The sequence below is a fragment of the Oryzias melastigma genome, linkage group LG11, assembly GCF_002922805.2.
Source record: "Oryzias melastigma strain HK-1 linkage group LG11, ASM292280v2, whole genome shotgun sequence".
NCBI lineage: Eukaryota > Metazoa > Chordata > Actinopteri > Beloniformes > Adrianichthyidae > Oryzias > Oryzias melastigma.
The window spans coordinates 19014027-19029411 of NC_050522.1; the positions used below are offsets into that span (position 1 = coordinate 19014027).

The window sequence follows — 15385 nt, forward strand, 5'->3', positions numbered from 1 at the left end:
TGGTCAATGATAAAAAAGTTTAAAACCAAAGAATTCAGGTAAAAAAAAATGTTTAGCATCTATAAAATTATTTTTTTTTTATTCCAAACGTGATTAAGTTCTGTGTTTAAAACTCTTTAATGAATCTGCAAAGTCAGATGTCATCAGCTTCTAATGTTTTCACAGCCGGCTGCATCATTTCAAAGCTACTTTCAGGTTTGAGTTTTGTCATGTTTGGTAGATGTGAAAGCTCATCAAGTCAACACGGAAAAAGCTGAAACCACAAAATTACTTTCAGAAGAGGTTCAGGGGCTCATTACAGCCCAAAAAACAACAACAGAAGATTAGCAGAAACTATCTGGTTTTCTTCCTCTTCCCTTTTTTGTCTCATCATCAATGTTAGGCAATGCCAAGTGAGCAGAGTTTAGAACTGTGTCCTCTTTTTATTTTTAGCTGGTTTGGTCCGCTTTAGTCTTTGGTTCCATTTCGCTGCGTGAAACCAAATCAAGCTGAACAAATCTATGTAAACTTCATTAGCATTCCTTACTCATGCGCCTAGAACCCACAGGACTATCCAAGTGTGAAAACAGCCTAATTTGCATCACTTAACACCCAAACACTTGATACCAGTGTAATGGTGTTGCTGATGAAGCCTGTTGTAGTATGCAACTTCAAACACAGAGAGATTTTATTTCCCATGATTAAAAATCATAAAGTTCAGTATAAATTGACCCATAAATAGTTCAACGTTCAGATAGTTTGAACAACAGCTAAAATTGCGGCTCTACCCACAGGAGGCCTTTTGGTTTTAGCTTTATGAGAAGAATTGGGAACCCTGCATCCCTGAGGTTATAAATTCTTGCTGTCACACAGTTTTAGTTTGAGGCTCAGAGATGAACCCCTCTCACTCTCAGTGCCATCACTGAACAGAATTGAGCATAGAAATCATCAGAAGATTGTAAAGGAGAAGACTGAAAGACAACCGATGTCCAAGCAAAACCGTTTCAAGAAATCATTCAAAACTCCTTTTAACAACAACTAAACCCTTAGAATCCCTTTGTTTTCTTCAAGCACCACAGAGGCCAGGGACTTGGGGTGTATTCAGACACATTTGGTCCTCTTAAAGTGAACCAGAGTTCGTTTCCCCCGATAACCCGTAACAAAGTTTCAGTCTGAATACTCACAAGCAGACCCTGGTCCGGGACCAGGAACCGCTCTCAGACTCATCTTTTGGGGTGGTCTCGGTTTGTTTCCAATCAACCTGAACTTCAGTTCACTCTGAAACTCCTCAGTCTGAAGACGGTCCAAGCTGGGACCGAAACAACTGAACCACAACAGCCACCATAGCTGGTCATTAGCGGACAAACGTGGAGCAGAGATGCAACAGCAACTCACTAAAAATGTGGTCGGATGAACGCAGGCTCATAAAAACAACTTTTAATGTGATACAAATTGATTCTCACTTTGTTTTCCCAACAATTTATATGTCACAAACACTTAGTAGCATACCTCCTAGCTGTAGCGTCCTTCACAGCCTTGCAGCCCCCGCTGTACCAAAGTAGCAATAAAAAGTATTGAACCTGGCTTTCATACAGACATTCCAAATTGGTCAGGGAAATTTAAAAAAAATGAATAAATGAACAGTCTTGGTAAGGATTTACAAAGTACAGCATCTCCATCTTTCTGTTTTTGACCCGCTACTGTTACTGTGGGCCAATGACTGAAAAGATCTTTAGTCACATGGTTTTATTTACAACTCAGACCCTTATAACTCCTGCTCCACTTGCTCCCATCTCTGTGCAGGACAGTGAAGAGCTGCAGACATTCTTCCGCAGCGATAACGCCCCCAACTCTGTGAGCCACCTCCCCTGGGTTCAGAAGCTGCCTCCCTCCCCCTGGCTGATCCTCCATTTTCACGGCGGAGGCTTTGTGGCCCAGACATCCCGTTCCCATGAGGTACTACACCTTCTGCTTATCTGCGTATGTGCTTTATCAGTGATCAAACTGTCCTAGAGTGAGTCAAACGGCTATAATGTACATTTTAGAGTTACCTTCGGAGCTGGTCAAAGGAGCTTGGTGTCCCGGTCCTCTCTGTCGACTACTCTCTGTCTCCCGAGGCTCCCTTTCCCCGAGCTCTGGAGGAGTGTTTCTACGCATACTGCTGGGCTCTGAACAACTGTCACCTGCTGGGTCAGTATTGTGATCTCAGCATCACATCCTCTACATTAGATGTAGCATTTATAAACTCAGAGTTCCCAAAGAGTAAATGTTTTTACTTTTCAAACTCTTATTTAAAAGACATAAGTAAAAAGTTCATTATTATCAGTGTTAATAAAAAGACGGACACATCTTGACGTTTATGTTTATTCTAACTCACATATTCATTATTCATTAATAACCAGAGAGCTTCACCACAAATGTCCCCCCAGAATCACTCTCAGAAACTACAGAAACGATTTTTTTATCATGTAACCACAAGAATTTGTGTTATTCTTATATCTTGTTTATTAGTGATGAAAAATGTAACCACTAGGGGGCATAATCCAGCATTTTTGTGCCCTTAAATGGATTAAACCATTCAAGGACAGCACCAGACATGGAGATATTCCAGACTGAGCTGTGAAACTCATCAATTTTTTTTCTGATTCAAATTAAAGGGCCTACATCCTGCAAAATCAAGCTTTTTGAGCTTTTAAGTGTATTATAATTTTAATTTCTCACAACCCCAAAGCAGTATTTTGCTCAATTCATGCATCTCTGATCATTCCTCCAAACCCTGCGCAAATCCTCCACGTTCATGCGTATAAACGTGACGGAACAGCCCCTTCCAGGAGGAGTCTGCTCTGCCAGCACCTCCTGTAGGCTAATGCTTTCAGTATACATGCACATCCACAGCTGGCTCTAGGTTGACGTGATAAAATGGGCGTGAAAACCTCAGAAATTGAGTCATTTTACTTCTGGGTAGGAAAAGAGCTCGTGAAAATAACTCATATTTGTTAAAAAAAATCATTCTTTAGTGTTCCAAGGGTAATATATGAACATACTGTATATATGGATATACTGTAGTTTACTCTGAAAGGCTTAAGAATGCATGATTTAGGCCATTTAATTTTATCTGCTTAACCAGGTCTCAGTTAAAAACATAAAAACAGGTCCTGAAATGATCCGTACATAAATCCGTACAAGCGCTCGTCTCATTCTGCTGTGTGAGATCGGAGCGCGGTTCTCGTGCTGCTGCATGTTACAGTCCTGCTGTTGTTTGCGTCTCTGATAGCAGCCGCCCCCAGCAGCAGGATATCGGCGTCCTTCACTTTTCACACAGATTCTTTTTCTCCAAACTTTATTGCTTCAAGGAGAGTTTTCCATCTCATTCGCTTAAATTTGTTTGTTATAATGCTGCAAATGTTTCTGTTGGCAGCCTGATGTTTGAATATAAACTTCTTATTTGTCTTGGCAGCACGTCCATGCCAGCGGACAGAGAATTTTCTAGCTCATAAAAGGTTTTAATGGATTTGAAGCGTTCCTGACAACAAAAATACAACCAGGAACCTCACTTTTGATGCTAAAACGTTAGAAAATTTAAAAGCTAGAAAAATTTTAAAGCAGCTTCTTAATTCAGCAAAGGTTAGAACTAAAGGATAAACGTTTGTGGCCACAAATCTCATCAGTTTAGCGTTGACCTGTGTGTATTTATTACATTTTCCTCCTTACTTACCAGAAACATAGTTTGTGTTCCGTTTAGAGAGCTGCTGTTCTCACGCTTGGTGAAGCGTCCAGAATACAGCTTTTACAAAATTTTAGTTCAAATCAGTCACTCATGCTCTTTCACTGCTGCATCAGATTTATTTAATCAGTCTTCAAATGGAGGACAAAGTGTGAAAAAGTGTCACGGCGTTGATAAAAGCGCCACCGATGTTGTATTTGTACATCAAACATCAGTGTTTACGCTCACTGCAACACTGTTCCAGTTTCTGTGTCCTGTGCTCCCAGGAGTGTGTGTGTGCGGCTCGCAGTTCTCTGGATTTCAAATGAAGTGTTTGTATGTCCACAGAATGTTGTCACAACAGAAACACGGAGGGTGTCACATTTGACCCCAGAGAAGAAGAGGAGGCGAGGAAGGGCAGCAGCTGACAGGATTTGAGTTTTAATGGGCCAAGTCTTGAATCATTCCTCGTTTCCTTGAATAGACGTCGCGTTTTTTTTTTTTAGATATTTAAGTTTTTGTGCTTTTGTCTGCTCCAGAATGAAGTCACTCTGGGTTATTCTTAGATGATCTTTCCTCTCCAAAGTCAGAGGTAACACTTTTAGTCCAAAAAAAGAGAAACAAGTGGACCCTCTTCGGCTTCGTTTGAGCTTCCTCATGTTTACGTTTGTTCAGATTTACTTTGATTTTTCTTCTAGTACTTGTATTGATGACAGTTTCCCAGCATTCACTCAAGCCTTATATAGTTAGTACTGTCATGCAATTAATTTAATTAATCATGACCTGTAATGAATTAAACGAATTAATTAATTAAAATTTGCCATGAAAAAGCCTCATTTTGAGATGTTTTCATTTAAATTTGTGGTATTGTGGCACTTTAAAGAAAAAAAAATATGTTTTCCTAATATAATAGACTTCTTACCTTTACTTTTACACCACCAAGGGGTATTTTTCAAACATGTAAGAAAAAAAACAAAAAAAAAACATCAGGCCCAGAGTGATCCAATTTAACAAATATAAAAAAGTATTTACCACAAACTTCTTATTAATACTATATTAAATAATGTGTACGTATTCCACAGTTTATATCCGATGCAATCATTCCTCTGTGTATCCCATTAATTTATGATAACAAACACTTTGTTGGGATTTATCCCTTACATGAGTTGGGACATTGTTAGGCTTAGTTTTGTTAAAAACAAAAAAATTGCCCATTGATGATGTCACAGCAGATGCTGTTGTGCACAGTCCCCAAAACATGCACTAAGTAAATGGTTAATTGAGTAAACTTGCATAGTGCTTTTCTACCTTCCTTTAAGGCAGGATAAACTGCACAACACCATGTCCCTGAATATTTTAGTGTTGTTTCTCTGCTAGTTTTTGTCGTTCAAACCGCTTGTTGTTTTAGGCTCCACGGCAGAGCGCATCTGTCTGGCAGGTGACAGCGCCGGAGGGAACCTCTGCATCACCGTGTCGATGAGAGCGCTGTCCGCCGGCATCAGGGTTCCCGACGGCATCATGGCCGCCTACCCCGCCACCCTGCTCACCACTGACGCCTCGCCCTCCCGCCTGCTCACCCTCCTCGACCCACTGCTGCCTTTAGGCGTTCTTGCAAGGTGCCTTAATGCCTATGCAGGTATGTGTGTGTGCAGGTGGGGGTCATGCCTCATTGAACACTAAAGAACATTCCGGCGCCACTCAAAAAAAAGAAAAAATACAGGATATTCAAAGGCCAGAAACTTCATTTATGAAGTTTGTTCCACTTGATCCACTGATCCAAAATGTTTGAGAAATGTCTGCAAAGGAGATGCAGAAGGAAAAAAACAAGCTTTACAAAATGAATAAAAGCAAATAAACAAACCAACAGAAACAAGATGTTTAGCCGTAAGAAAGGGAACTTTCAGGAGATACAGCACATGAAATTTTTAGCTCTCAGGACACTTTTACTTTAGAGTTACACTGCAAAAACTCAGTATTTTATCAAGTATGTTTGTCTTATTTCAGGTCAAATTTGATCTTTTTTTTTACTTTATCAGATAAAAAAATCCGACATTTCAGGTCAAATTTCAGCTTTTTTTACTTTAGAGGATAAAAAAAAAAGCTTCAATTTTAGGTTAAATTTAAGCCTTTTTTTAATTTATAAGATAAAAAGCTAAAAATTGTATTTTTTTTTTACTTTAGAAAATTAAAAAGGCTAATATTTCAGGTCAAATTTGAGCTTTTTTTTTTACTTTTTACCATAAAAAAGCTTCAATTTTAGGTTAAATTTTAGCCTTTTTTAAATTTATAAGATAAAAAAGCTAATTTTTTTTTTTTTTTTTACTTTAGAAGATTCAAAAAGCTAAAATTTCAGGTCAAATTTGAGCTTTTTTTACATTATCAGATAAAAAATAATATATTTCAGGTTAAATTTCAGCTTTTTTTTTACTTAATATAAGATAAAAGTGACCATTTACAAAGAAAGCGACTTATTTCTTTAAAAAAACTTTAATAAAGCACATTTGTACGTATAAGCAAAAGAAATCATCCAATAAAAAAGTTCAAATCCAATCAAGCTATTTTATTCATCACTTTTTTTTTTAACAGGTTGCCATCTGCACAAAAAGCTTCTCAAATGAGCCTCTCTATGATAACAAATCCATTAAACCCAGCAATCTACAAACGCACAAGAATTTTCTTTTTATCTAATAGAAACAAACTCTGAAATAAAAAAAACTGACAACAGTTTTAAGTATTTCATGAAACATTACAATTATTGTACTAAAATGTTTAAGCTATTCAACAAAATAATAAAAGCCTAAAATGTATTGTAAAAGGCAAATATTATGGTCTATTAAAAATGTAAATCAATTAAAACTAACCTTTAAATTGTCATTTTGAGTCCATTTTTAAATGAATCTTTTTCAAGCTTGAAACTGGCGAGTTTGTTTTCCCTTCAGATGCAAACAGAGCGTGCTCCTTGACCTTCATGAACCCACTCTTCACTCCTTCGAGGAGTTGTTTGGACTTTTTTGCCAGCAGTAACAGAAATCTGCAGATGTGTTTGGTGTTCAAAGACAAAACTTCCAACAAAAGTGGATAGTTTTTGTCAAAAAAACGATAATTTTAGAACTGTTAACCACACATTTGAATAAACGTCGCACATCCACACCGACTGTTGACTTCAGTGTCTCGTCACTTTCTCCAGACATGATTCGTCACAGAAAATAGAATTTTTAGAATTTAAGTTATAATAAAATAAAGACAAATATTTAAACTTTGTCAGAGAGCAGATTTTGACATAGAAAGACTAGACTACATAGAAAGGGTGGGGCTCAGTGCTGCCAAACAGAGGAAAAGCCACCAAGTTCAGAATTTTAAAAAGAGAGAACGCAGAAAAGTTAGAACAGGCTCTACAAGGGGGGTTGAGTTGTACGACTGAATGCTCTCCTCCCCTCAGGTACCAACTTTCAGACGGTGCAGCCCTCAGAGAGGAGGGGCAGCCTGAGCGCTCTGGGCAGAGACACGGCCCTGCTGCTCTCTGACCTCACCCAGGGCGCCTCCAAGTGGATCCAGTCCTTCCTGGACCCCAACCGCAGCTCGGGGGTCAAGCGTTCCCAGTCCACCCCACAGATGAGGTCCGAGACCCGCTGGACACCCACTCACACCCCACTGCCAGACCACGAACACCACGTCAGCTACCCAGAGGGCTTTGAGCCCCTGCGCTCCCAGAACTTGGCTTTCATCCCCCCGACATCATCCCCCATCTTCAGGAATCCGTTTGTGTCGCCACTGCTGGCCCCGCCCAGCCTTCTAAAAGGCCTGCCCCCCATCCACATTGTGGTGAGTTTACATTCCTGTTGCATTCATCTGCTCTGAGAGCAGCTTCCAATTCTGTCTGTGTGCTCGCAGGCCTCAGCTCTGGACGCTCTGCTGGACGACTCTGTGACGTTCGCCAAGAAGCTGCGAGGGCTGGGCCAGCCGGTGAGCCTGACGGTGGTGGAGGACCTTCCCCACGGCTTCCTCAGCCTCTCTCACATCTGCAAAGAGACGCAGTTTGCTGCCGACATCTGCGTTTCCCGAATCAGAGAGGTCTTTGAGCAGGAGAAAGCCACGATCACCCATCACAAAACCACCACGCTGCAAGACAGTCCACAGAGCACCTTTTCCTGATGCTGAGAAAAGACATTCATTTCTGAAAATCTTCAGGTCGTTATCCTCAAAGTCAGAAAAAAACATCCCCATGGTTTTATTACTTTCATAGCAGCGTGTCAACCACTACTGAGGCTAACTTGAACATTTAAAAAAAAACTTTCATTTCAAAAGAGGAGACTTTTTGGCCTTCGCTGCACTTTAAACCCGTCCTGCTCAGCACTTTCTGGAGGCGACAGCGTTCCAGAGAACCGGCTTGAGGACCCCAACGCTCACAGAACCGCTCCAATCTCCTCGTCACCGCAGACACCCGTAAGCCGACCGCAGGGTTTCATTAAAGCAGGAACCACACTCCATTATTCACTCCATGCTGTTATTTATTACCTGATAAACCAGTTTGTTACATATTTACCGCTAACTGACAGAGGCCTTCAGCTTGTGTTCACCAGCAGCTCGAGGGTGTGAGCCTAAAGGAACTGTCTGTAAAAGAAACTGCTTCAGCCTTTCTGACCTGCATTAAATCAACAGCACAAATGTTGTTTACGTTCGTTTTATTCTGAAAAGCAAACGGGAAGTGTTATAGTGTTTTGTCAGAGCACCTTGTTGTTTGCTTGTTAGAGTTAAAGCTATGGTTTAGATTAATTTTTGTTCTTTCTTTTCCCACTGATTTACCTTTGATATTAGCAGACCGAGAGGGGACGCAAATCAGCGTAACACCAAAGCTGACCCACTTCTCCACTGCAAGATCTTCCCACTTTGTAAACCAATAAAAACAATTTTAAAACTTTGCTCTCAGCTTTAACTAATACATAAGTGATTGTATTTGTCTCTCTCATTCCTAAAATTGTCAACTTGAATAAGATTAAATCTGTAATCAAAGAATAAGCTCATCTGTGTCCAGTTTGGTGTGAAACTTGATCAATTTTTTTTCAACATTTTAAAATTCAAGTTCATCTCTGTATTGGTGGTTTTAATAAGGGAATGCAGGCTATATTATTTCTACAAACTATTTTAGTTTAGGGAACAAATTAACCAAATGTAAGTTACGGAAACTGATGGAAAACTGTAAAGTCAAATAAAACAAATATCCTTGTTTTCCTAGGCTTATGCATTATGATTTGTACAGAAAAGCGTTTGTTTTGGTTTATAATCTACATATGTAATTATTAAAAGCATATTTTGGCTTTAGTGTTCACTCTATTTATCAAATAGGTTGCACACTTGCAACCAATTTAACTCTTAGGTTACTTTTTAAATGTTAGATTAACTGAAAAAAAATGTTGAGCACAGGCATATGTATGTATAAATATATATTTAGGAATGACAAACATGACAATTTTTGTTTTTCAACAATAAAAATGACCAATAAAGAAATATTTTTTTGTCAAAACAGAGGAACCAACATTAAGATTTATATCAGAGTGAATCAAGAGTTTCCATCAGGACTAGTCAGACCATTAAAAAGTTAAAGATCATATTTTCAAGCAGAATATTGAATTTTAAACCTATAAAAAATGCGTTGCAAGCTCTGCAAGCTCAAGCTACAGGGCATTGTGGGGGTATATATATATATATATATATATTGAAAATGTTTTGACTAATTGTATGAAAATATTTACTCATAAAACTTAATTTATTTGTAAGTTTGACGCTTCTCTTCAATTTAATGTCTCTGACAAAGTCTAAAGTTTCAAAAACCTGAGACAAAACTTCTTACAGGAATCTCCTGAAGGAGCTAAATGTTCCGATTCCTGAATAGTGAGAAAAGTTGAGAGTACGACGTAAGTTAAAAGTGCTGAGTAACAATACAATAAAAACACTACGAAATAGAAAATTTAGATATTTTTGCTTTATATTTAGCTAATTTGATAGCATGTTGTAATACCAACGCCAGACAGTAGGGGGTAGTGTCGTCCCTGAGAAATATTTGATAAACGGCAGTGAGCCATCAAGCACGAGGAGACGAAGAAGAGGGTGACCGTGTTGATTTAAGAAGGAACACAAAAGAGACGATTTATATCAACTAATTTTCTGCGTATTCTGACGGAGGCCTTTAACAAAACGCGCGCTAAACACCGCTTGTATAAAGAGGAGGACATTAAGGTAAATTTGTTGTAACTTTGTAATGGCCCTAGTCTGTTTAAACGATCGTGATGTTGAGCAGATTAGCACGAAGCTAATGTTAGCTAGAGGAGTTATTTGTGCTAACCAGCCTCGAGGCTAACTGTCGCGCGACTTCTTTTTGCGTGGGATGTCCAAATATGAGTTTGAATGTAAATAAAAGTGCTGCATCGCCGTTTATTTTGCTGTGCGGGCCTTACGCAAAATACTAAAAGTTGTTTTTGATGTTTTAATCGAAGTGTGGAGTTGTGGCTATGTAATGCTAACTCTGTTAGCCGATCTGCTAACACTACCCTTGACACGCAGTTGTACCGCGGATTTAAATTGACACAAACGGGGAGCATCATCTCACTCCGACAGGCTGTAGTTAACTATTATGATCGCGTTGGTTTTTCCAAAATATTGTAGTCTGAGACCGAATCAAAAGTTCGTCGATTAAAAACTGAGAAGAAGTGGTTTGTGGTCGGAAACTGGATTCTAGCAGCGCTGCGTGCGTGTTCACGTCAGACTTTTTTTTTTTTAACACCTGCTATAACTATTCTTACTCTAATGTATGATTGGCGGTACAAACTCGACTGATTCGTTTAATCCAAGTTATGTTATATAGAAATTATTTAATATTTAACTGCTCTTTGTGTGTTTTGCCTTTTTAGCGTGAATTGAAACGTTTTGCTCTGTAGATTTAGCAGTTTATGAAAAAGTACATGACTGCAGCACTTTAGGTTTTATCCACGTGTACAGGAAAACTCTTACCTCTGTTTTTTTTCTCATCAATGTTTAAATCTCTGGTTTTACAGTCTGTGTACAATTGTTCCAAAACTCTTTACCTCTCAAAAACTGCCTGCATTTTTAGTAAACCTTTAACTTGATTTACATAATAGTGAAGAAACTAAACCCATTTTTTAGGTTATTTTTAATTTATATCAAAAATGTATCTGGCTAAGATACAGTATATAATAAAAACAAACACACATGTAGTATTTTCAAGGTTTAGTGTCAATATGCACACAATACATTAGTCCACTAAACTTGATCTGTGTTGAAGAGAATTTATTTCGTTTCTTTTAGCTTTTGTGCTATGATTTTCGAATATGACTTGATAACAAATTTCCTGCAATACACAGACGTCTGTCAATTTGTAAAATTGAACCTTTTGTTAGACCCATAGACCCAGGAAAGATTCCTGAAGTGCTCAGCTTGTTCACAGGACGTGTTTTTATTTTTTAAACTTGAATATAGAGTTTAGTCATTTTAAAAAGGTCAAACTAAGCACACATGGTTTCCAGATCTCAGTGAATCTGGCTGATGTTCAGTATGTTTTTGGTAGTGTTTTCCTGTTCTGCAGCACAGTTTGTGTTCATGCTGCCTTTAAAAAAGCCTTCTAATGCGTCTCAGTCTCCTAACAAGCTTACAGCTGTGTGGAGCTAAATAAGGAGTGAGCAGAGCAACGGAGATGCAGCATTCTCACTCATTTCTGGAGTTTTTGACTGCCAAGTTGATTTTTTTTTTTAACCCGTTTACATCCCCACAGCAACTAATTTTCTGTGTAAATGGTTACAGGCCCAAATTCCTCCATCAGCATTGCTATCATTCACTTCATATTTGGTCTAAAAGACAAAAACATCCCCAGAAGCATCTCAAATGAATCAATAGTTCCCTCTAAAGGTGAAATGGTGCATGAAATAATAGTGTTTCTGATATTTAGTTTTCTTTTAATAAAGTTTTAATGATTAATGTTTTTGTAAAATATACCAAATGCATTAAGCTTTTTGTGTTTCAGCTCATGTTTTTCCAATGTACTATTATTAGCCATCATCCTCCCACAGTCTTTACAATAAACACAGTGCATTATATTGCGGGCTTTACTGTATTTGAACAGATAAACTGGATTAAGCTTCTCTTTTATATGTATACACTGGAGAGGATTTTAGCATCACACCCCAATGCTTCCGTATCGTTACTAAATTACCAGCAGAAAGTTAGATTTTCGATTTGTTGTTCTTCTTTTGAGTCTGAATCTATCTTTTTCTATTTTCCTTCCTTACTTTGCACAAAAATTCTCTTTAAAACGGCTATGAATCCTGTAAAATTAAGCAAAGATGGCAACATATGCATCCTATACTTACATTTACAGACCCTAAAAACTGCATTTCCACTGCTTCATTCTCTCCTCTTCTTTCTTTGTACTGTTTAAAAATAGAAACATCACATTGTATTATTGTAAAATACACTGGATGTTATAGTTCTAAAAGGCTGCCTACTATCTTTTTCTTCTCCTGTTTGGAGATATGTGTGTGTATGTATATATATAATTTATTTTTTTAGGAAGGAAAATAAAATAAAAAAAATCCTAATTATCCTTTAACATTTTTACTAAAAAGTTTTCCCTTTTTTTCTCTTTTTTTACTCGCTCTTATCGTCTCATGCTACATTCACTGTGTTTATCAGACACTGCTCTCTACAGTTACTCTCCTCGGTCTGACCACAGTGTTTGCAAATGGTAAATATTTACAAAAAAATTTGAACCCCAGCCAATCAGGATTGGACCCGATCCTTTAACGATCTCCGATCGTTTCGGACCACAATATGGGCTTAATTTGGGATTTACGTGGAACCACAGTAATACTACAGTTGCTGAAATTTTATTTATTATACAATATACCTCAGTTGACCTTGCAGACTAGATCATTTGAACCTTTGAGAATATTGCTCAGATCTGAAACTATTTACAGTTTAGAGCCTTTAAATGTTTGTGATAGTCAAAGATTAAATCCCAGAGGGGCAGGAGACTGTCCTGTTGGATTTTCAAAAATCCCCGCCGCACCTGGGGCCACCTGATTCAGATTTTAAAAGAAGGGTTAAGTGGATGGTTAGTTTGAAACTGACGCACTATTTTTGTACGTTGAACCCAGCACAGTTGCATGTATTTAATGTCCATTTGAAGTGTGTGTCCCAGCTTAGAAACATAATTTGTTCATTTAATATCCAAGTTTAAATAAGAAGATTAAATTAAAAAAAATGACAGCTTCTCTTGGATGTGTTTCAGGTGGCAGGTTTGCGCGTCAGGCCTGATTTTCTGTGGAGGCTGTGGGTTGGTCGCAGCCGCTTCACTCCCACTTCAGAGAGTGATCTTGGTACCTGTGCTGAGGAGGCAGAGGAAAGGTCAAACGCCTGCAGCACAAAGGAAACGCACTCAAGACGCAACAAGGGTGAAAAGCTTCTTGGCTTTGGACTTGAGAACCCTTCACAGGATCTGTCCTCTCACGGAGCAAACCCACTCCTTAAGAGGAAACAAACTCATTTACAGACTACATGATTTGGGGAAGAAGCTCGTTTTTTCCAGAGGAGGAATACTGAGGAACTTTTGGACTCAGAGTGGAAACGGTGAATATTGTTGAGTTTAGAACGAAGCGAAAAAGAAACTGAAATTACATTGAAGCGTCTTTCCCCCCCACGTGCAGATTGCCTTAGTTGTTCTATTTCAGGACTTGAACTGCTTTCATACTTGTTCACATATAATTTTCTATACTGTGAATGAGTATATTCATGCATTTGAATGCAGATTTATCTTCATTTTGAAGAGCTCTTGTGTACAAACTTTTGTTGTTGTTGTGCGTCAGTCGCTCTGTTGTTGAAGGGGACCGAACTGCACGTACATGTGTATATGTAAATAATCCACTTCTGTTGCAGCGCTTTGGACGTGAAAAGAACAGAGAATATTGTTTGCTAATGCTTTATTAGACTTTTTTTTTATTTTTTGGAGAAAATTTTTAAAAAACTGAAAACCTAAGAGGCAAAACTTTGTAGCAGGAGAGGAGGAAACCAACAACAAAAAAAACTCCAACAAACTTCAGGAAAAAAAAATGGCAACTGCGAGAACGGAGAACGTTGGCCCGATGGTCATGGGACTGAACAAGCAGAACGGGCAGCTCCGAGGACAGAACAAACCCCCCGCAGTCCAACCAGCACCCCAGAGTCAAGGGAAGGGTTTGGGTGCTCTTCAAAAGGCAGGCGGCGCTCCTCAGGACGGTGGAGGCATCAAGTTTGGAGATGACTGGAAAAAAAGCCTCCTGCTCCCCCCGAAAGACAACAGGGTCAAAACCTCAGTGAGTTCCCCGCCCCCACATCTCATGCACAACATCCGAGCTGTCGCGGTAAACTTTTTGTGTCCTGCAGGACGTCACAGCCACAAAGGGGAACGAGTTTGAAGACTACTGCCTCAAAAGGGAGCTGCTGATGGGCATCTTTGAAATGGGCTGGGAGAAACCTTCACCCATCCAGGTACAGCTGTTTCTGCACACTTCATCCACAAACTCAGCTTTGACGTTTCCATGGAAACTCTGGATGTTTTTATTATTGTGAGACCAGCTAAAGAATTCATGCTTTCTTTAAGACATTATTGTGTGAATGCTTGTTCAAAACATTACCAATTGCTTTTGTTGGTATTTGTAAACTTTGGAGTTTTTGAAATATTGAGCAAAATATGCCCCTTAGGAAATGAATGAGAAATTGCCCTAATTCTTAAACTGTGTGTACTTTGAAACTTGAGAACTACTGCATACTTTCATCTGGAGATGCTATTCAAACTTTAAAATGTTCAGCAACTACTGGGTTTTTTTAGGTAATTTGCAATTTAGCTTTTGGTTTAGCAACATGCTAGCAGTTTTTTTTTTTCAATTTCCAATATTTTAGGCTAATTTCGAGTTTAGCTAATATTTTAGCATTATGCTAGCTGTTTTTGGCTAATTTAGACATATTTCCCATTTTTAGGCTAACTAGGAGTTTAACTAATATTTTAGCATTATGCTAGCGGTTTTGTCAAAATTTGACTTTTAGGTTCTTTAGGCTAACTTGGAGTTTAGCTAATATTTTAGAATTATGTTAGCTGCTTTTTTTTTAATTTTGAATTTTTTAAGTTCTTTAGTGAAATTTGGAGTTTAGCTAATATTTAAGCATTATGCTAGGAGTTATGTCAAAATTATAAATTTTTCCTTTTTTTGGGCTATTTTAGCATTTAGCTGTTTTGGCAAGCTATCAGCTTCAGTGTTTCAGCTATCGGCTTGAGCATTTTCAGCTATTAACTCTCACATCTTCAGCAGTCACATTCAGCTTACAGCATTCTCACTTGCATTATCACAGGTAATGCTATATAACTAGTTCTTTTTCATTTTTTGGTCAATCCTTTCTATTCTTGGTTAATGCTATATCAGTGCTGTCATCTCACGTTTATGTAACAACCTATTTTTCCTAATTCTTTTTCAGGAGGAGAGCATCCCGATCGCTCTGTCTGGTCGGGACATCCTGGCTCGAGCTAAGAACGGGACGGGAAAGAGTGGAGCGTATCTCATCCCGCTTTTGGAGAGGATAGACCTGAAGAAAGACCACATCCAAGGTGAGCTGAAATCCTTTCATCTTATGGAGAAGATGGGATCCCCCCCCCCCCCCCCCCCC

The 15385-nt window shown here is 38.6% G+C and overlaps 2 protein-coding genes across 2 annotated transcripts in view; both read left to right on the plus strand.

The window, feature by feature from the left end:
* Nucleotides 1-8915, plus strand: part of lipea (lipase, hormone-sensitive a) — a 17454-nt gene extending 8539 nt beyond the window's left edge. The window contains exons 7-11 of the mRNA XM_024295725.2: nucleotides 1783-1935; nucleotides 2025-2169; nucleotides 5091-5318; nucleotides 7122-7504; nucleotides 7574-8915. Of these exons, the coding sequence (XP_024151493.1) occupies nucleotides 1783-1935; nucleotides 2025-2169; nucleotides 5091-5318; nucleotides 7122-7504; nucleotides 7574-7834 (1170 nt within the window). The 3' untranslated portion in view covers nucleotides 7835-8915. The remainder of the gene's footprint in view (nucleotides 1-1782; nucleotides 1936-2024; nucleotides 2170-5090; nucleotides 5319-7121; nucleotides 7505-7573) is intronic.
* Nucleotides 8916-9729: 814 nt separating this feature from the next.
* The window catches only part of LOC112161191 (probable ATP-dependent RNA helicase ddx6), a 9270-nt gene continuing 3614 nt past the window's right edge, over nucleotides 9730-15385 (plus strand). The window contains exons 1-4 of the mRNA XM_036214225.1: nucleotides 9730-9916; nucleotides 12981-14040; nucleotides 14111-14215; nucleotides 15197-15333. Of these exons, the coding sequence (XP_036070118.1) occupies nucleotides 13798-14040; nucleotides 14111-14215; nucleotides 15197-15333 (485 nt within the window). The 5' untranslated portion in view covers nucleotides 9730-9916; nucleotides 12981-13797. The remainder of the gene's footprint in view (nucleotides 9917-12980; nucleotides 14041-14110; nucleotides 14216-15196; nucleotides 15334-15385) is intronic.